This window comes from Choloepus didactylus, chromosome 14 (genome assembly GCF_015220235.1).
Source record: "Choloepus didactylus isolate mChoDid1 chromosome 14, mChoDid1.pri, whole genome shotgun sequence".
In the NCBI taxonomy this organism is placed as follows: Eukaryota; Metazoa; Chordata; class Mammalia; order Pilosa; family Megalonychidae; genus Choloepus; species Choloepus didactylus.
This window is the reverse complement of record NC_051320.1, coordinates 99,307,047-99,327,277: the sequence shown is the minus strand read 5'-3', so window position 1 is coordinate 99,327,277 and position 20,231 is coordinate 99,307,047. Positions and strand designations below refer to the sequence as shown.

General features: G+C 52.5%; 1 protein-coding gene and 1 long non-coding RNA gene across 2 annotated transcripts; both read right to left on the bottom strand.

Moving 5' to 3' along the window:
- Positions 1-3,367: 3,367 nt before the first annotated feature.
- Positions 3,368-15,046, bottom strand: LOC119509133. The gene is made up of 3 exons (XR_005211632.1): positions 14,662-15,046; positions 14,248-14,369; positions 3,368-6,531 (listed from the first exon to the last, which is right to left on the bottom strand). It is a non-coding gene; the product is annotated as an uncharacterized LOC119509133 (long non-coding RNA).
- Positions 15,047-17,597: 2,551 nt separating this feature from the next.
- SLC52A2 (solute carrier family 52 member 2) lies at positions 17,598-20,179 on the bottom strand. The gene is made up of 5 exons (XM_037803058.1): positions 19,970-20,179; positions 19,383-19,530; positions 18,384-19,275; positions 18,170-18,293; positions 17,598-18,067 (listed from the first exon to the last, which is right to left on the bottom strand). The coding sequence occupies exons 2-5, from the start codon at positions 19,510-19,512 to the stop codon at positions 17,855-17,857; spliced, it is 1,359 nt and encodes a 452-aa protein (XP_037658986.1). The 5' UTR covers positions 19,513-19,530; positions 19,970-20,179; the 3' UTR covers positions 17,598-17,854.
- Positions 20,180-20,231: the final 52 nt, after the last annotated feature.

Sequence of the window (20,231 nt, the reverse complement as noted above, 5' to 3'; positions counted from 1 at the left end):
CCGGCGGGCGGAGGGCGCAGTGCGCACGCGCGCCTGGACCTGTGCCCCGCCCCGGGGGTGGTGGGCGGGGACTGGAGGCCTCGCCCCAAGCTGTGCCCGCCTCCGCGTGGGAGCAGCGCCCCCTGGCGGTAGCCGGGTCTCTAGCTCTAGACGCTGAGAGCGCCCAGTGGAAAGCCGAGGGTTCGAGTCCCGCGCCCCCCAAACCTGGCCTTGGGGCCCTTCCAGGGAGGCATAACGGGGCACTGCTAATTTCTCCGACTATGTCTCCTGCAGTAAGGGCGGCAGTAAGAAGTAGACGGGATGAGGCTGGGTGGTAGACGCCCGTGCCTGGAGCCGGGGGAGGACCACGGCACAGACAGCCCGGGGGCGGGGAGCCTGCAGTCTAGGTCCTCCCGTCACTCGTCACTGCGGCAGGCAGGAGGACCGGTGCGGTGCGATCCCGCCGATGCGGAGTAACTAGAATAGCAAATGCACAGGCAGAAAGTGCACCAGAGGTCACCGGGGACAGGGGTGGGATGGGGAGTCAATGCTTACAGGGTCTTCTGTGTGGTGTGGTGGGAAAGGTCTGGTGATGGAGGTGGGGACGGTCGCACAGCACTCAGTGCGGTCAACACCAGTGACTTGAAGGAAAGGAGGGGGGAGAGGAGGGCGGAGGGGGAGGGGAGGGAAGGGAGAAGGGACGGAGGGGGAGAGGAGGGCGGAGGGGCAGGGGAGGGCAGAGAGGGAGGGGGAAGGGACGGAGGGGGGGGCAGAGGGGGAAGGGGAAGGAGGGCAGAGGGGGAGGGCGGAGAGGGAGGGGAGGGGGAAGGGACGGAGGGGGACAGAAGGGGGAGGGGAAGGGGGAAGGAGGGCAGAGGAGGGCAGATGAGGGGGAGGGGAGGGGGAAGAAGGGGAGGGGCGCCCCCTGCCCATCTTGTCTCCCCGGTTCCTCGCCACCTGCCCTCCCTCCCCGGCGGCCTTGGCTCAGTCCCACCCTCCCGGCTTCCGCGCCCCGCGCCGCCCTCTGGGCTCCGCTTCCCGGGCAGGGCTCGGCTCCCGGGTCGCCGGGGGGCAGCGGAGGGACGAGGCCTTCCCTTCACAAGGTCGCACTGCTTCCCTCCCCCAAACAGACGACTGACCCTGACCAATCTCCACACCACAGGACCCCAGTCCTGGCCTGGGACCCCTCCCACACCGCCGGGCTTCCCTCTGGGGAGACTGAAAGTGGGTCCCCCGGGCCTGGGGGTGCTGTGGGGAGTCCTTTTCCCAAAATTGGGAATACTGGGCCCCAGGAAAACCTGCCCCCAGGTCCCAAGTAACCCCCTCCCTGTTCACTCAAACCCGGAAGCCCAGCGGTCCCGCCCCTCAGTCCCGGTCAACCCGGGAGTCACAAGCAAGGCCCGGCCCAGGCCTTTATCTGGGGTCTTGGAATTGCAATTCAGGGAGCAGCAGCCCAAACCCCAACCCGTCTAGGCATTTCCAGACAAGGGTTTTTAAAGGAAAAGATTAGACACGTTGTTTGTGGCTGGTGGATGCTTGGGGTGCACCAAATGCCCTTCGGGTTAGCAGTTAACTGAGCTCTTTATCTTGTGGCCTGTTTTATGGTGCCCGGGATGTCTGGGTTTTGAGGAATGCTGTCGCCTGAGGCTTTGCACACCGTGGCGGTTGGTGATCTCTGGCTGAGTCCTGCCTAACAGTCACCTCCAGAATGACCTTCCAGCTCCACTTTAAATCTCTTAGCCGTAGTGACTCTATTTTCTTTCCCAGCACTCCCATTTTCCTAAAACCTCATCTTCCCAGTCCCTTTGGTCTCCAAAACTGCTGCTAACAAGAAAAGCAACCCTTTTAAATAGGTGACATCGTGACAGTCACACAATCGTAAGATAAACGTGCATGGAGGGCTGCACGGAGGCCCCAGTCCTGGCCCCTGGCTCCTGGGCTGTGACCTTATTTGGAAATCAGGCCTTTGCAGACAATGAAGAATCTTGAGAGGAGCTCACCCTCGATTTAGGGAGGCCCTAAATCCTAAGACTGCTGTCCTCACAAGGAGGAGGAGAGGGGGCACAAGCAGGGGAGAAGGCCACGTGGAGACGGGGGGGGGGGGACGGCAGAGGCAGGAGCAGCCTCGCCCTCGGAGCCCACCCTGCCGACCCCTGACCTCGGCCCGCTGGGCTCTGAAACAGAGGACACGTTCCCGTGGTTTTAAGCTCTGGTTTGCAGTCATCCCTTGTGGCAGTCGGCGGAGCGGAAACGCATACAAAGATTTACTTACTGGTTATTACATCCAGTTCAGAGGGGAAGTGCAAGAACCACAAATTTGTATGGAGTGAAAGAATGCAGAGATGACTTTTAAAAGTGGATATGAAACTGAACCCCCACATGCCTGATTTTATTTGCCAGAGTATAAAAGGGAATTGTTTGCATTACGATCCCCCATTCACAACTCACAGAGCTATAAAGCAGCTCACAGACAATGGAAGGAGGGAACCCCACAAAATCCCACATCAGAGTCTGAGACCCCAGAAGGGCCGGCTCCAAACAATGTGTGGTTTTCCACTGGAAACACCAGTAAAAGTTTTTGCTTATTACAAAGTTTAAAATTCACTACAGTTTCCCTCCTTTCCATAAAAAATAATCTCAAAAGAGAAAAATCACTCCAGAACATAAAATTAGTTTGGCTCATTGAGAGGACTAATTATTTACCTAGATGGGTGCAAAATTCTTAATATACCACATAGGCCACCTTCAGTTTGCTGTGCTGAAAGTGTTCAGAGGAAATCTGATCTGACTTTCAAAAGCCTCTAATATTTGCTATCCCAAAGTAAGAAACACAGTCCCTGTAATTTGGGTGAGTTCTGACCTTCCTGCCACCTGGAAGTCTGGGAGCCCACAACCTGGAAAGGCTTTGGAGGCACTGGCTCCCTAAAGCCAACTGTTGCAGTTTGCTAATGCTGCCGGAATGCAAACATCAGAAATGGATTGGCTTTCATAAAAGCTGGGGGAGGGGGGGATTATTTGGTTACACAGTTACAGTCTTAAGGCCATAAAGTGTCCAAGGTGAAGCATCAACAATCGGGCACCTTCACTGGAGGATGGCCAATGGCATCCGGAAAGGCCATGGGAAGGCACATGGCTGGTGTCTGCTGGCTCCCAGGTTGCATTTCAAAATGGCATTCTCCAAAGTGTCTGCATCAGCTTCCAACGGCCATCTTCAAAATGTCTGTCTCAGCTACAGCATTCTTCAAAGTGTCCCTCTTAGCTGTAGCAAGCTCGCTCCTTCTGTCTGAGCTTATATAGTGCTCCAGTAAACTAATCAAGGCCCACCCTGAATGGGGGGGACCACACATCCATGAAAGATCTCGCCCAGTTGGGTGGGTCGCATCTCCATGGAAACACTCAAAAGAATTACAGTCTAATCAACACTAATACCTCTGCTCATACAAGATTACATCAAAGATAATGGCATTCTGGGGGACATAATACATTCAAACGGGCACACCAACCCAAGCACCTTAAAAGCGACTTCTCAGCCCTGACTCCTGAGCCACACTCTAGCAGGACATTCTGGATGAGGCCTTGGCCACATGACCGACTTTTCCAATTATATCCTGGTAAAAAGGAAGATAGATTCTTAGTGAACCGGTGCAAACATCGACATTGCAACGAAAAGTAACCCAGAGGCTAAAATCAACAGAAATGTCCTCTTTTGCAGTCCAGGGGTCTGGAAGTGTGACCGAGGTGACGGCAAGGCCATTCCCTCTGCAGGGTCCGGGAAAGGAGTCGGCGGTGGCCTCGGCCTGTAGGGCGGTGCTCCCACCCCTGCTTCTGTCACCATGCGTCCTGTGCGCTCACCCGGCCGGCTCCTGAGGACCCCGGTCACTGGATGTAGGGCCACTGAATGCTGCCTCATCTGAACCGCATCTGTGAAGATCCTATTTCCAGTCACGTTCTGGGGTCCCCTGAAATCGGGAGGAGCTCTAATCAAAGCAGTACACTTGGGAAGCGAATAGGCGGGTGAGGGAGAATCAGATGTCACTTAAAATCATTGCATGTCAGTTTACGAGATCAGAGCCTCCCGAACTGACGTGGGTTACAGATAGCTGGAGAGAAAGAGCTTCCTCCTGTGCCCAGGAATTTGAGACACCGAACCTCCACAGTGCTCCAGACACGTGACCACAGCAGGATCCCCTTCCTGTGTTGCTGGTTCCTGGTCTGCCGGAGCGGGGGCTGGCCGTCCCAGGGCCGTCTTCTCCATGAGGAGCCTGGACACGTGGACCCAGCACCTGGACCGAGCCGACAGCCGGCTGTGACCCCATCGGAAGCCCGTGCCCAGGGTCTGCCCTTCAAAGGCTCCGTGGGTCCCAGGACTCAGGCTGTCCTTTCCCACAGGCCTCCGGGAACTGTCCTTGGCTGAAGACAGCTTCTGGGGTGGAGCCAAGTGCGGGAGCTTCGCGCAACTGTGAGCCAAACAGACTCTCTCTGGGTGACAGATTCAATGGGCTTAATTTACCCAACATCTTCAAAGCTGAGCGGCCTGATGAGGGCTCATAATAACAATAATGCAACTGATGAGGAATTTGGTTGTTTCTGTGTCAGGCCAAAGAAGACCAAAGAGCCATGTTACCAAAATTAGACAAATGTCTTTACAGACCATAAATTTTCAAAGAAGTCAGTGAATAATACACCTGCTTTATAAATATGGACTAATAATTCTTACTGAGGGAAAAGTTGTGATATATAACACATACTAAGCCTGAGGCAAAATATACACCAAATGCCAAGAATATACCAGGAATATCAAAGAAGCAATTCAGTCGTCTCCCCAGGGTGGAGACATCTGTATTTCTATTAAACTTCATAGGTGAGTCTGCTGTGCAGGTTGTGGAAAACCACCAGCCCAGAAGACACTAGATTCAAACGAGGTAAGGAAGGCTGGGGTCCAGTTAACATTTAAAACAATAACCGAATTATGGCTGATAACATGCTACTGTTGTTGCCAAAGAGCCTTGGGCAAAGCAGCAGCAGGACTCTGATAAATAGAGGAAAAGGACAAAACAACTTCATGAGTTCTGATCCATGTTTTCCTTGAGGTTGAAACAGATCATGGACCGTGAGAGCTGAAGAAATCTCCAGGGACTTCCCAAGAAGCACACAGTTTCTACAGCATTTATGTTAATTAACATTTTGCCTATAGAAATTTAGCATAGGAGAGGCTGAGCACTTCTGCCAGCTGGCAACTCTTGCCATGAAATTTGCAGTGGGCGCGTATCAAGCAATATTACATACTGCTAGTGCCTCTTATCATAAGGTAGAAGAACAAATCTCTGGGAAATCACAAAGATTTAGGTTTACAAGATATCCTGGGAGGAACTGGAACTCTCATTGATTAACGGTGGGATTGTAAACCAGTGCAACCACTTTGGAAAATAGTCTGGCAGTTCCTCAAAATGTTAAACATAGAGTTATAATATGACCCAGTAAACCACTCCTAGGTATAGGCTCGAGAAATGAAACTATACATCCACACAGAAATGTGTACACACTTGTTGACAGCAGCATTATTCATGAACAGCCAAAAAGTGGAAACAATCCAAATGTCCAACAATTGAAGAATGGATAAATAAAATGCGATATATCCATACTATGAACTATTATTCAGCCATAAAATGGAAGGATGAACTGATACACACTACGATGTGGATGGACCTTGGAATATTATGCTACATGCAAGAAGTTTACCAGAAAAGATCCAAAATTGTATGATTCAGTTTATATAAAATGTTTAAAACAGGAAAAACTAAAGACAGAAAATAGATGCACGGTTTCCTAGGCTGGTGTGTGTGTGATTGGGAAGTGGTGGCTAAAAAGGGTGGGTTTCTTTTGGAGGTGATGAATGTTCTAAAATTAGACAGTAGTGATGCTTGCACAATTCTGCGACTATACTGAAAACCGGTGAATTCTGTCTAGGAGTGGAATTGTTGGATCATATAATAGCTGTGTTTAACATTTTTAGGAACTGCCAGACTGTTTTCTAGTTAAGGATGCTTAGCATCTCCTCATGTACTTATTGGCCTTTGTATATCTTCTTTGGAGAAATGTCTACCTGGTCTTTTGCCCATTTTCATCTGGGTTCTTTATCTATCCCGGATAGAAGTTCCTTATCAGAAACATGGTTTGAACATTCTTTCTCTTGTCCCATGGGTTGTCTTAAGTTTTAAATTTTTATGAATTCCAATCCAATTTATCTATTTTTTCTTTTGTCATGTATTGTTTCTTAGGGATCCCACAACAACTGAAGTTTATTCTCTCACAACTTAAGCCATCGTATCTTCAAATAATCTTTTGGCCACCTTCTCTCCTCTCCTTCTGGGATTCCATGCTGGACATGTGGCTATGCTTGACCACGTCCCATGACGCTCTTGATGGGCTCTGAGCATTTGTTCATTGTTCTTCATTCTTTTTTCTTTTCCTCAGACTGGATAATCTCAATTGACCTATTTTCAAATTTGTTGATTCTTTCTTCTGCCAACTCAAATCTGCAGTTCAGCCCCTCTAGTGAAAAGATAAATGGACAAACAATTAAACCAAAGATTAATGCTCCAGATTCTCCACTGTATCTCATCCAACTAGATCTCTATAAACCATTAATCCATTTACAGACATCATCAAACAGGCAGATCCAAAGCCAAATGCCACTGCTGCTAGCAATGGAGAATAACTTATTGGCCACAGACAAGCCAAAAACAAAAACAAGATGCAAAATCAGTAGAGAAGAAAATTAAAATTGTAAACATCACAAGTAGAAAATCAGCATTCCATTGCTGCTTGCGTCCCTCCCTGGGAAACAAGACAAGCCTTGAGCAGCCCAGGAGGCTGTCTCAGCTCTGTCAGGGCATCCATCTGGCATCTTGGCAGCAGAACTCCAAAGCTGCAAACAGGTAACTTACAGAAAAAGATAAAATCATGAACTAACATTCAGATATAAAATGAACACGTGTCAAAGATTTTATCTAAGGCATTATTTAACACGGGGTACAGGGAAAGGTGTTACAACTGATTCAGAGGAAAAGCCGAAGAATCACAAATGTGTAAGGAGTAAAAAAATATCAAAGGTAGACTTGCAGGGAGACGGTGGAGGAGGGAGTTGCAGGGCTTGCTCCTGTTCTGCAAGGAGCTAATGGGCAGGTGGACCTTCCACAACAACTGTGCTGGGGCCCCAGAGACCAGGGACCCCCACACGGCACCCAGGGAGGAGAAACTGCCGTGAAGAACCTGAGACACGCTGGGCGGCCACTCCCGCCGTGCCCCCACCCTCAAGGCAAGGAGCTTCCGCGGGGTCTGGTCCCTGCCTGGGGGGACAGAGGGGGCCATGGCCCAGGACTAATCCCGCTATTGGCCTGCACATTTAGACCTCTGGGTTCCAGTACTTTAGCCATCCCAGACAGGTGCCACGGAGCCACTGATTCAACCCACATCAGAGGGTTAAAAATCCCCTGCCGTCTGAGGCTGCCGGGAATAGGCTGATGGAGAGTGCCATCTGCTGGAACAGCCAGGAAAGTGCACCCTTAGGTTGCTGAAAAAAACGCTTTTCGGCATCTCTCCTAGCCCTCTCCCCAGGACCCCTTGGAACTGGCTTGTGCCCCCACGTCGGTCCCTGGCCTTGTTTTGGGTGGGAGACACCAATGAACCAAGTGTCAAAGAAGAGCCTTAACAACAAAATTCTAGGCAAGAGAGAGAAGCCAACCTTCAGAATAATCTCAAGACAATCAGATGCCCAGATATCAGCAAAAAATTAATCAGTCTAAGAAACAGGAAGATATGGCCCAATCAAAGGAACAAATTAAAAGTCAAAGGAGATACAGAATTTGGAAGAACTAATCAAAGATGTTCAAACAACTCTCCAAAGCCAATTCAAGAGATGAAGGAAAATATAGTCAAAGAAATAAAGGATATCGAGAAGACACTGGGTGAGCATAAAGAATTTGAAAGCATGCAGAGAAAAAAATAACAGAACTATGGGAATGAAAAGCACAATAGATGAGATTTTAAATAGGCTAGAAGCACACAACAGGAGATTCGAACAGACAGAAAAAATGATCAGTGACCGAGAAGACAGAACATCTGAAACTGAACAGACAAAGAACAGATACAGGAAAGAATGGAAAAAATTGAGCAGGTCTCAGGGAAAGAAGCAAATGTATACACATGATAGGTGTCCCAGAGGGGGAAGAGAAGGGAAAAGGGGCAGAAAGAATATTTGAGGAAATAATGGCCAAAAACTTCTCAACTCTTATGAAAGATGTAAATATACATATTCGAGAAGCACAACGTACTCCAAACAGAATAAATCCAAACAGACTTACTACAAGACACATACTAATCAGATGGGCAGCTGCCAAAGATAAAGAAAGAATTCTGGAAGCAGCAAGAGAAAAGTGATTGCCCACATACAAGGGATGCCCAATAAGACTAAGTGCAAGTTCTCATCAGAAACCACAGAAGTAAAGAAACTGAAAATGAAAGCCGACTCCAATTCGGACTTGGTTGGGACTAAGGTAGATTAGAATACAGGGTAAAGGATGATACTGACTGCATTTTAAAACTTCAACTTCTGTGTGAGACCAAAGGAAGAGAGGTTTATTTGGTAAAAAAAATTATATTTTCTGTAAGATACTATCAAATTTAACCTGTCTGTTTAGTTTATTTAAACAACATAATTACACGGAACCTAGAATAGGTAATGAGACCCTGTTATTCTGTGCAGGCTGATGCAAACTTTAATGTAATGTAAACTTCTGAGCCTCAAAGGACTTTATCCTGAAAGTAAAATGACAACCTATACAATGGGAGAAAATATTTGGAAAACACATATTGGATAAATGTTTAAATATCCAGATTATATAAAAGAAATCCTTCAACTTAACAGAAAGACAAATGGGTAAAAGACTTGAATAGATAATTCTCCAAAGACGGTATACAAATGGCCAAAAAAGCACACGAAAATACATTTAACATCATTTGCTATCAGGGCAATGCAAATTAAAACCACAAAGAGATATCATTTCACACCCATTAGAATGGCTGCTATTAAAACAAAATGAAAAACAGAAAATCAGAAGTGCTGGAGAGGATGTGGAGAAATAGGAACCCTCGCTCATTGCTGGGGGATGTAAAATGGTGCAGCCACTGGGGAAGGTGGTTTGGTGGTTCCTCAGAAAGTTAAGTATAGAATGACTACATGACCCAGAAATTCGACTCCTAGGTATATAAGCAAAAGAAGTGAAAGCAGGGACTTGAACAGATATTTCCACACTGATGCTCACAGCAGCGTTATTCACAATTGCCAGAAGATGGAAGCAGCCAAGCGTCTATCAACTGACAAAGGGATAAACAAAATGTGCCATATATACACGATGGAATATCATCCAGCTATAAAAGGAATGAAGTCCTGATACATCTGATAACCTTGAAGACATCATGTTGAGTGAAATAAGCCAGAAACAAAAGGACAAATATTGCATGATCTCACGGATATAAAATAATTAGAATAAGTAAACTCATGGAGTCAGAATCTAGAATTCAGGTGATCAGGGGACTGGGTGGGGATAGGGAATGGGAAGTTAAGGCTTGAAATGTAGAGTTCCTGTTTGGAATAGTAAGGGATGGCGGTAAAGGTAGCACAACACTGTGAACACAATTAACAGCACTAAAATAGATATCTGAATGTGATTAAAAGGGAAAATTTAGATTGTATATATGGTAACAATATAATTTTTTTAAAGTCCATGTAACTGTGCTCCACAGTGAACCCTAAGTTGAAACATGGACCATAGTTAATCGCACAATTGTAACAACGTGCTCTCGACAATTGTAACAAGCGTTCCACACCAGTGCCGGGCGCTCCCAGCAGGCGATGGGTGGGAATCCTGCATTTTATGCATGGTTACTCTGTAGTCCTACAACTTCTCTAATAAAAAAAAAAATGAAAAAAAAAGACTGATAATCACGTTTAAAAGCATAAATCTAAAGGGTCCCAGTTGTCAGCACATCCCATTGCTTTAAGAACCGAGGTCAGGAGAGAGATCCGTCCCTTGGCAGGTCGAGCCTGGCTGACACCGCGTCCCTTTAAACTACTCGGCTGTCCCTCCCCGGGGCGCGCGCACTGCGCTAGAGCCACACGCCGGGCTGCCGACCTCCGCCTGCAGGGTCGCAGGGCACTGAGGGTGGCCCAGGGCCGCTTGGCAACCTGGGGTGGGTCCACGGCTGTCGCCCCAGGAAGGTGCGATGATGCACACGCAGGAAGGAACCCTGTATTTCGGGAGGTCAGGGGTTGGGGTGATATCTGGTTTTGTCACTTGAGGCCCCATACAGGCAGGATCCTAACTTAGCCTTCTGGCTGGCTTTAGGGGAGACAATACACAAGATCACTTTACAGGGAGGTATAAGAGCAGTTGCCGGCCGGTCACCAAGGGGCATAGGATCGGATACCCTGCGGCAGTGCGCCCTAGTTCTCTATCAAACCACAAAATGTCTCTACAGTCACCTCCCTTTTCATCAAAGACAAGCTCAAAAAGATTATTCTTGATCGTAAAATAAGGCTGGTCTCACTAGATTTGGCCATATTATTTATACAGGTGCAGTGAGTGGCCATTAATCACAGACACCTTTTTAAGTTTGCTCTGCTGGCACTTTTCATAAGGAGCCTCCAACTGGACTTTTCAAAGTCCCTGGAAGCCAGGAAGCCAAGCCACGAGCACGACACCAGAGTTCACCTGCGGGACCCACAGATTTGTGTGAATTCCTCTTTTCTTGGGGTCATTTGGGTCGTCTGCCTGCCGGAAGTGACCTTCCTCACTGACCTGTAAGGCTGGGAACCCTGGGACCAGCCACCACACTGGTTTTTCCCAGAGGATTTTGTTAGCATCGGCTCCATGACGTCAACCTTAGCTACTCGAAAGTCTCCGGTCGGTTCTGACTAAATGAGCATCCTTCTCAAACGTGACACAACAGTCAAAGCTTCAGTTAGATAACCAGGGTCTCCAACTGGGTCCTGTTATCAAGGAGGACAGATTCTTACTGAACCTATACAAACAACTGCCATAAAAATAAGAATATTCAGTAAGCGCTTCCAAATTCTAGAGGGGTCAGGCAGGGAGAAGATGAATGTTTTATGACTAACTATAGACAGCTTAAGGGAAAAGAGTAAGGGATTCCTTGCGTCTAGAAAATAGGACATTAAAACACTGGCAACCATGCAAACACAACTGTAACCGTTCTTCACCCGCCCATTCAGGCCTGGGCAATGCATCCTTGTCCCGCTCACTCCCGGGCCAGCACTCAGGAACCCATAAGCGTTCTGGGATCTTGGCGGGGCCGTGGTCTCCAGGTGACTGAAGCCGTTAGAAGCCCCAGGGTCCCTGGCACAGGCCTGTCCTGGGTCTCTGGCCCCTTGTGTCACTGATTGCAAGTGTTTTCCAGGACGCACCAGAATAAACTATCTGTAGGTGACAAAAGTAAAGGAGGAGGCAGCGTGATTGTAAGAGTGAAAAGACTTGTCAATATAAAGCATAGGAGATCATTCTGATGAGATACAGAACCTTTCTCTTCTAGGCAAAAAAAGCGTTAGGATCTCGTACTAATACCAGACCAATAATCCAAGAAAATTTTATCACTTTAACAGAGAGGAAACCAAATTCTAATTTTCAATGAAGATGCTACCTGATAAGAAAACTCTTAAAAGTCTTGTAAGCCTATCAATCCTTAGCCAACCTCGACCACGACAAATAAAATTCCTTTTCTGCAAACCTTCTCCAACTTTCTATATCCCTTCAGGTTTTGTCCTACCCACGCTTCCTTCTCATCTGCAACAACCAGTCCTCTTACTCTAGGGAAAAAGTACTCTCTTTTTCCTTAATAAAACATATCCTGCACCCCTTACATACTTAAGTTACCAAAAACATTTTGGAAACTGTCCTCAAGCCGACATCCTACAAAACACAGTAACTTAAAAGAGAAGCACATTTATTCCCCTTGCTTGTGGACGAGGCACTCGGGCAGCTCGGCTGGGTGGCGGCGGCCCGGGGCCCCCCATGGGGCTGCTGCCGGGTGTGGCTGGAGCTGTGCTCTGGTTTGCAGAAGCTGCCGCAACGCAGCTGCCCTGGAACGGGCTGGCTTTAAACAATGGGGATTTATGCGCTTACAGTTTGAGGCTGTGAGAAAAATGAGGCATCGTCCAAGTGACACCTTCTTCCTGAAGGCCGGCTGCGCGGCCCTGAGCTCCTCTGCCACCCGCGAGGCCCCCGGCGGCGGCTGCTCTCCTTTCTCTTCCAGGCTTCCTTGTTCTCAGCGTCTTGCTTCCATGGTGTTTTCGGTTTGTTTGTTTGTTTGTTTTTGCCTGAATTTCATTCTCGTATAAAGACCCAAGTAAGAGGATTAAGACCCACCCTGAATGAGATGGTCACATCTTACTTTAAGATCCTAATCTCCAAAAGTTCCTACTTACAAGGGGTCCACACCCCGGGAATGGATTCGCTTTAAGAACAGGCTTCTGCGGTGCACACAGCTTCAGACACAGCTAGAACCGAATGGCCGCTGGGGCTGGGGGCCGGCTTTCAACTTGCTTTACCCCAGTGGGTCCTCGCTGGCTGCAGGGAGGGGACTCCTGCACCCTCGGGATGCTTTCCCGACACGGTCATCGAAGCCCACCCTGTCCTTCTGCTACATCCTCGTCACTAGACGCAAGTCAGCAGGGGCAGCCCTCAACGAAGGGGTCGATTAGGCTCCACCGCTGAAGGGACGAGTATCAGAACATTTGTGGACACACGGGAAAACCAGCACAACTCTCCAGGACAACTGTTTAATCACTTTTGTTTCTTCCGAATCTTTCCAGAAACTATGTGTACACAAGTCATAGCCCTTTTCTCTTTCAGTGTCGGTGAGATGGCACTGTATATACTTTCTTTTTTTCATTCACTAGTGTATCTTGAAATCCTCCTAAATCAGCACATACAGACCTAACCTGCCCTTTTCAATAGATTCAAAGAATTCAATTATATGTGTCTTTTAAAACATTTAACCAGCCCATGCTGATGCTGATAGAGATTGTTTAAAGTTATTTACTATCGCAAAACAATGTCACAAGGAAGATTCTCATACATATATTTAAATTTTTTATTAGAGAAGCTGTTGGTAAACACAATTACTCTTGAAATAAGATATGTTAGAATAATCACTCAATTTGCTTAAACACTACTTTACGTTTTTCATCATCTTCAACTTCTAGTACATACAATGCTGGTTTATTTGATCAGTAAGCCTGTATACATTTAGGAAGAACATGCCCAAGTAGAATAAAATTATATACTTGTGCTGTACTTAACACTGATAACTCAGAAGACAGCTGCTTTCATTTAACCAATGATGTCAAACTAGTCTTGTTTGCCAGAGGTTTACCTACATTATCTGAACTTGATTTATCTTTAAACATTTGAGTTTAGGTCTACAAATACTCTTTTTTCATTGGAAGTATTATGAGTTCACAACTCAATTTTTGTGACTTTAGGAGTATTGATTTATATATAAATGCTTATTTATCTTTAAGTCAGAGTTCTTTTAAGGAGTTTTATAAGTTAATTTAGCAATACCATCTAGAGGTAGGAAAATTACGTATGTCTAACAGACAGACCGACAGAGAGCTTATAGCTTCAATTTAAAAATTTTCAGCCATGAGTCAGACAAACTGACTCAGAAACACAGAAATACAACAAAAACACAGAAAACGCAAGGCATCTTTTAATGAGGCTACTCTGGACACCTCTTTTTGAGGCCTCTGAACACCAATCAAAAGAAGCATCCACCGCATCCGGAGATGTGGGACCCCTTGTTTTCCACAAGTCCTCTGAGGAGAACTACTTTATCTAAAACAAAACTGCCTGACTGCGACCACTGCAATTCCAAATTCTCCTTAGCAAAAATTGTCCTTTGTAAAAAAGTCCACAGTCTTTAAGCAAATATCCACCCATAGTCCCAGCTGAGAGAACCCCCAATCCTGACGTTTTTGACAAAGAACTCACATTACTTACTCAAGATCTCAAGTTTTTATGGCCTGATTCCAGGCCTGTTTTATCATGGCTCTAACTGGACCCTCACCTGTCCCCAGACCTTCATATCTGGACTCGCACCGGATCCTGAGTCTGAGGCCCAGACTCTAGTGCTGCTCAAAGTTGGGCTCAATGCAATCTGCAGAGCTCACTGCTGGGAGGAACTCACCTGCCCACCTCCAGGTGCCAGAGAGAGCCGAGCACAAAGGGCTCAGAGGGTTTCTTTTGTTTGCTTCCTCGGGGGACCAAGGGGGGGACAGTCTCCTTCAGATCCCACGTCTGACACCAAAACTGTTAAAACATATATTAGACAAGATATTTATGGGAGTCTAATTGAGCAGTTTATGATCATGAAATGGGTAACATCCAGACCACACTTGGGAAGGAGCTCTGCTGCGGGGTGGAAGTGAGAAGCTAACGCAGAGCAAGTGCAGGAGAAGGAAGGAGGGGTTCTGAGTGGCTGACATCAAGTTTCTGTTTCCACAGAGGGTCTTCCTAAGTGGGGCAGGTAGGCCCTGATTAGAATGTAAGCTTGTCCGTTCTGATAAGGCCCGGAACTGTTTTCTCAACATGCATTGCTCACCTGCAGTTCTGTAGGGTGCTCTCGACTCCGTTTTCTCAGAAAGCACCTGTAGGTCAATTGTGTCTGTCATCTGGAAAATCCTCTTACAGAAAGGGGTCCCTCCCAGGGACACCCCATGAAGCAGCCATTTTATTTTACTCGAAATCTCCAGGGGCCAGGATTTATTTGCGTGAATAGAAGATAATTATTTACATTGCTATCAGTTATCTACAAAAGCAGAGTTATAAAATAGCTCAAAGTAGTGAAAGTCATAAATCTTAAGAATCAGATAACCAGGAAGGATGGACACAAAAAATGCATAGTTTTCCACTGGAGACGTCAGTAATCTGTTTTGCTAACACAAAGTCCTGAATTTCCTTTACACCCCAATTCTCTTCCCCAAGTGCCTTTAGTTTCCAGGCCCCAGGATTCCCATCACCCCCATCTGCCCAGCACTGGATCCCACCATTCCCCAGTCCCCAGGAACCCTACTCCACTCAGAGCACGCCCCCACACCTCCTCCTTCTCACATCCTTCCCCCACGTCCTCCGGGCCCCGAATCCCCCAGCCCTCCTCCCTTCTCTCCAGTACCAGACCCAGAGGCAACTCCCAAGAATGGGACGCAGATCCCCTCCCACCTTCCCAGGCCCAGAACCTGGTTCCAGCCCAGCCCAGGGGAAAGGGCCAGGCCCCTGGACCTTGGCTGACCACTGGCCTGCTGGGCAGGGTGGGGGTGGACCTTTACTTTAGAAAGTACAGATGTGTGTGATGTCGTTACTCGTGCCCACCCCACACAGGCCCCACGGACCTCAGCCAGGTGGTCCATGCTTGGCAGGTAATACTGGGGACCATCAAGTAAGGCCAGGGTCAGGCTGCCCGGCTGTGGCCGCTGGCGTTTCCCGAGAGCTCACCTTGGGGGCCTCGCATGGGCGTCTGGCTGGGGAAGGCCCTGCTGCTTCCCTGCCTGGCCTGGCCCAGGCGCTCTTGAGAGGGTCAGAGGCCCAGGGGACCCTCCCTTCCCAGTGCAGTGAGGGAGGTCAGGGGAGCAACCAAAGACCCTGCCAAAGAGCTAAAGGGGGGGGGCTGGGGAGAGGAGGGGTGCGGGGGTGTCCCAGGAGCCGACCCCAAGGCCAGGGAAGACAGACCAGTGCTCGGCACACAGGGTCTGAGCTGTTCTGTCTCCCGTGCTTCACGGAGGGGACAAGGGCGGGATACCCTCAGTTCTAAGTGACAGACAGACAAACAGAAATTAACTCACATCAGCTTGAACAAGACAGGAATTTGTGGGTGCATGTGACTGTGAAGGCCGGGGATGTCTGGCTTCAGGTGCAGCTGGATCCAGGCTCCTGGCTCTGCAGCCTCGGGGCTCCCTTCTCTCAGATGCGCTCCCCGAGCAGGTGTCATGGCCTTCGAGCCTGACGCCCAGAAGCGGGACTCACCAGGGACACTCGGCTCCCCAGGGCCAGAGGCCCCCCTGCAGCAGGGGAGCCCGGGGCCCTGAGGCTAAACCCCACGGGAACCCCAGTGGCCCCAGAGCCCTGGCAAGCGCAGCGAGAGGGGAGCCAGGCTTGGAGTCGAGAGGCGACGGGCTTCCAGAACTGCTGATCACCTGCACGGGCTCCATGGTGACACGGAGAGCCTGCCCGCAGCCCACACCCCCATTTCCAGCCCCACAGAAGCTGGGGTGGGGGAAGGGTTAAAGAACCACTGTCCCGTGTCCCCAAGTCAGGCAGCGGTATCCCGGGCAGAGGTAAGCCAGAGGCACAGCGCTCTCACCCAGGCGCCAACACACCTGCACGCTCTGCACGACCCGCACCTGGCCTGAGGCCCCCACCTGGCCCTTTGACCTTGCGGGTGCCCTCGGGACGGGACACCCCCAGGAGGTGCAGAGCACGCCAGGCCCCGGGCCCTCCTCCAGCACACCCAGCCGTCCAGCTGGCCCAGGGGGACGGTGGGAAGGGCAGGGCCCTCTCAAGGACACCCCCATTGTTCTGAGGCTGACCCGCTTCCCCCCAGCACCGCCAGGAAGGCCTGCAGGGACTTCAAAGGCCGTGGCTTCCTGGCCCCCGCCCTCTGCCCCGGTGGGGCCCCCGCCAGCAGCCCGAAAGACCTCCCTCGGGAGCATCCCTCGGCCCAAGGCCAGCTGGGGGACGCCAAGGCTCTGCAAGCCAAGGCTGGCAGCTCCTGGGGCGCCGGACAATGGAGGAGCAGGGGCGGGGACCCCTCCCTCAGCCGGCGCCAGCCGCATCCGGGGGCTGCAAAGTGGGGGGCTTGGCACACCAAATCTGTTGTGCTGCATCAAGACTGGGGTGTTTGCTTTGCCTCCCAAGGGGAGGCTGTGCCCCTAGCTCAGGCCTCAGCCCCATGTCTCCGTCCCCAGGCCCTGTCCCAAGTCCTCGGCGGCCCCCCAGCCCTTGTGTGGGAGCTCAAGCACCCCCCAGTCCGGGACAGGCCCTGCCCCCAAGCAAGAGCTTCACTGCTGTCCCCAGCGCTTGGGCCACTGGGGCGAGAGGGCCACCGACCAGCAGCTGCAGACAGGTCTCCTGAGGAAAGGGCTTAGGGGGTTGGGGGTCGAGGGCAGGAGGAAGAGGCAGTTTCTGGGCTGGCAGCTCCATCCCCAGTGCCTTCAGGTCCCCGCGCTGAGCCCCTCCTAGGCCTGGGCCTTGCACAAACCCTTGGCCTCAACCGCCTGTCAGGATCCCACAGCGGACAGGCACAGCCACCCCCAGGTCACACGACAGAGCCATGGCCCACAGCCTGACACTGCCCCTTCCCTCTCCCCACTTCAGAGCACTTTGGCATGGGAAGGCTCCAAGAAATAACGAACACCGGGAGGCTGCACCGGGGCACCTGCTCAACACCAGGCTGCCACTTCTGCTCTGAGTAAAGAGAAACGAGTCTGGGCAGGGCACAAACCCCTCTGCAAGGCAAGGTGTCCCCAGGATTAACCACTTCTGTTCAAGGACTAAAAACCATTTTATTGTGCAAGCCCACAGCAGGTCCAGGCCAAGGGGGCTGAGCCCACGGCCCCAGGCCACCCCCTGGCTCTGCGCCTGCTCTTTGGTCCCCACACTGGCCTGGAGTGCCAGGGTCTCCTGTGGAGTGTGCAGGTGTCCATGTGTGTGCTCAGGTGGGGGCGTCCTGGGCCACGGGCACTCAGGCACTGTGGCTGCCCTGAGGTAAAGCCAGGTGGGGCGGGGGCCAGGGCCCAGGCTCAGGAGCCACACATGTCCACGCAGTCCTCCCCGCTGTGGAACACGCGGTAGATGCTGGTAGGCGGGAACATGGCAACAGCGCCGAGCAGAGAGCCCACCTGGATGGCCACGCCAGCGGCCAGCAAGGCCGGCCGGCCTCCGCCGTGCAGCAGGGAGCTGGCTGCCACCTTCACGTAAGAGAAGACGCCCAAGCACAACACCCACGACAGCACCTGGGGCGGTCACACAGCAGGCTCAGCCAGGGGTGCCCCTGCCCCCTGGGGCAGCCCCCTCTACTGCTCCCCTCCTGGCGCCAGTGTCCCCACTGTACTCACCACAAGGGCGACCCCTGCAGAGGTGCCCACCAAAGGTGGGCAGGGGCTTAGGATGGCCAGTGCCATCAGGTAGGCTCCAAAGAGCATGCCCAACAGAGAGAGTCCGCCCAGGCCTGTCAGGGTCCTGCCGGAGTGAGCAAGACTCAGGGTGACCCATCAGGGCCCCGCCCAGCCCAGGCCCCACCCCCCAAGTAGCCTGGGAGCCCCTGCACACCTGCACAGCACACCCATGGCCAGGAAGCAGGCGAGGGGGCTGGCGGCGCTGCCCAGCACCACGGCCAGGTGGTAGGCCAGGCGCCCGTAGGGCAGGCAGGAGAAGCTCTGCACGGCGGGCAGCACGCCGTTGGTCAGTGCATTAGTGATGGCCAGCAGGCCCAGCAGGCAGGCGCCACGGGCTGAGAGCAGCCGGGGGGCCTCAGGGTCTGCGTCGGGGGTGGCGCCCACGGCCTCGCACGGCAGTTCCTGCAGCGGGGAGGCCTCCTCCTCCTCCTCACCCCCTGCAGGACCAGCTCCTGGGGCTCCCCCCTGCAGGCCAGGCCGTGGGCCCCCCGTGGATCCAGAGGGCGGCGAAGGCAGTGATGGTGACAGCAGCAGCAGGCCCTGGAAGGCGGCAGCCGAGGTGACCAGCAGGGCGGTCAGTGCCCAGAAAAAGGAGCTGGCGGAAAAGCGCTCTGGGAAGTAGTGGGGGGTCCCGGGGGTGCCATTGACAGGGGCCGGCAGGCACTCAAGGCGGCCCACACCCTGCACAAGGGCCAGCACGCAGGGCAGCAGGGCACTGAGGCCCTGGCCCAGGAAGAAGGAGCGGACGAAGGGCGGCGGCAGGCCGCTCAGGAAGGGCAGGAAAGTGACGTTGGAGGCACAGCAGGCCAGGGCCAGCACCAGCGCCAAGGTGAGGAAGGCCACCGAGTGGGGCTGCCTGGCCACCGGGACCACGTGGTGCCACAGCGGGGCCAGCAGGGCTGTGCCTGTCACACTCAGCGTCTGCACGGCCTGGATGGGGGTCCGCTCGCCCTTGTCTGGGGCCAGCCGCCCCCACAGGGTCACCACCAGCAGCCCCAGGTTCCCCAGTGCCACCAGCACAGACAGGTATGAGGGGAGGCTCCAGCCTGCAGGAAAGGAAGGAACCTGTTAGGTACCAGGGGTGGGGGGCGGGAGAGTGAGGGGCAGCCACCCCCAGCCCACCCGCCCTAGCAGCCCACAGGCTCCCACTCACCCTCGGGAAGGTCTTTTACCACCACAGGCAGCTCCACCCAGATCCCGTTGATGGCGGCCCAGGAGCCCATGCCGAACAGGGCCACCAGCAGGTGGGTCAGCACCAAGCGGCCCAGAGGGGTCGCAGCCATTCAGCCCCAGGATGAGCCCTCCGGGTGGGGGCAAAGGTCACAGCCAGCTTCTCTTCCCCCCCCCCCCCCCGGGTGCAGGGAAGAGCTTTGGGTTCTCCAGGGAGCTGGAGACAGCTCCCAGCTTGGGGGACTCAATCATGCGACATCAGAAAGAAGGGGGAGACCGCGGAGACCAGGCGACCTGGCGGGAGCAGGGGGTGGGTGGGGGTGAAGCCCACCCAGCCACGCCGGCCCGCCGCGGTGCGCGCGACACAGCAAGGCCGGCAGGCGGGGACGCAGGACGCCGAGCCCCAGGCGCCACGGCCGGGGGAGGACGGCGGTTTGAGCTGCCAAAGCCGCCCCCAGCTTCACCGTACGCCAGACAGCGGGACAGGGACGCAGGCACAGGGTCACCGCCCAGGCGCCACGCCACGCCCGCGGCTGCTGCGCCCACCTGGGACGCCCGGGCCTCGCCTACCAGGACGAGCGGGAGCCGAGCCGGGATGCGAGGAGCGGAGTGGCGGCGGCGGGAGAGCCACCGGGCGCGTGCGCGGGGACCCCGCGGCGGCCTTCCCGCAGCGCGGCGAGGGCGCAGCCCCTCCGGCCCGGCCGGACACGAGGCGCAGCGCGGCCCGAGCGCAGCCCCACTCGGCTGCTACCGCGAGGAAAGCCGCCCCCAGCCCGGCTCGTGCGCCGGAAGTCCCGCCCCGGAAGCCGGGCCGGGGCCGCCCTCGCCCCGC

Bases quoted from the DNA above. Each gene is read 5' to 3' on its own strand.
- SLC52A2 (XM_037803058.1), bottom strand. From the start codon at position 19,512: ATGGCTGCGACCCCTCTGGGCCGCTTGGTGCTGACCCACCTGCTGGTG. The intron at 19,276-19,382 runs GTGAGTGGGAGC...CCTTTCCTGCAG, and splicing joins GGTAAAAGACCTTCCCGAGG to GCTGGAGCCTCCCCTCATAC. The intron at 18,068-18,169 runs GTGAGTACAGTG...TGACCGCCCCAG, and splicing joins CTGCAGGGGTCGCCCTTGTG to GTGCTGTCGTGGGTGTTGTG.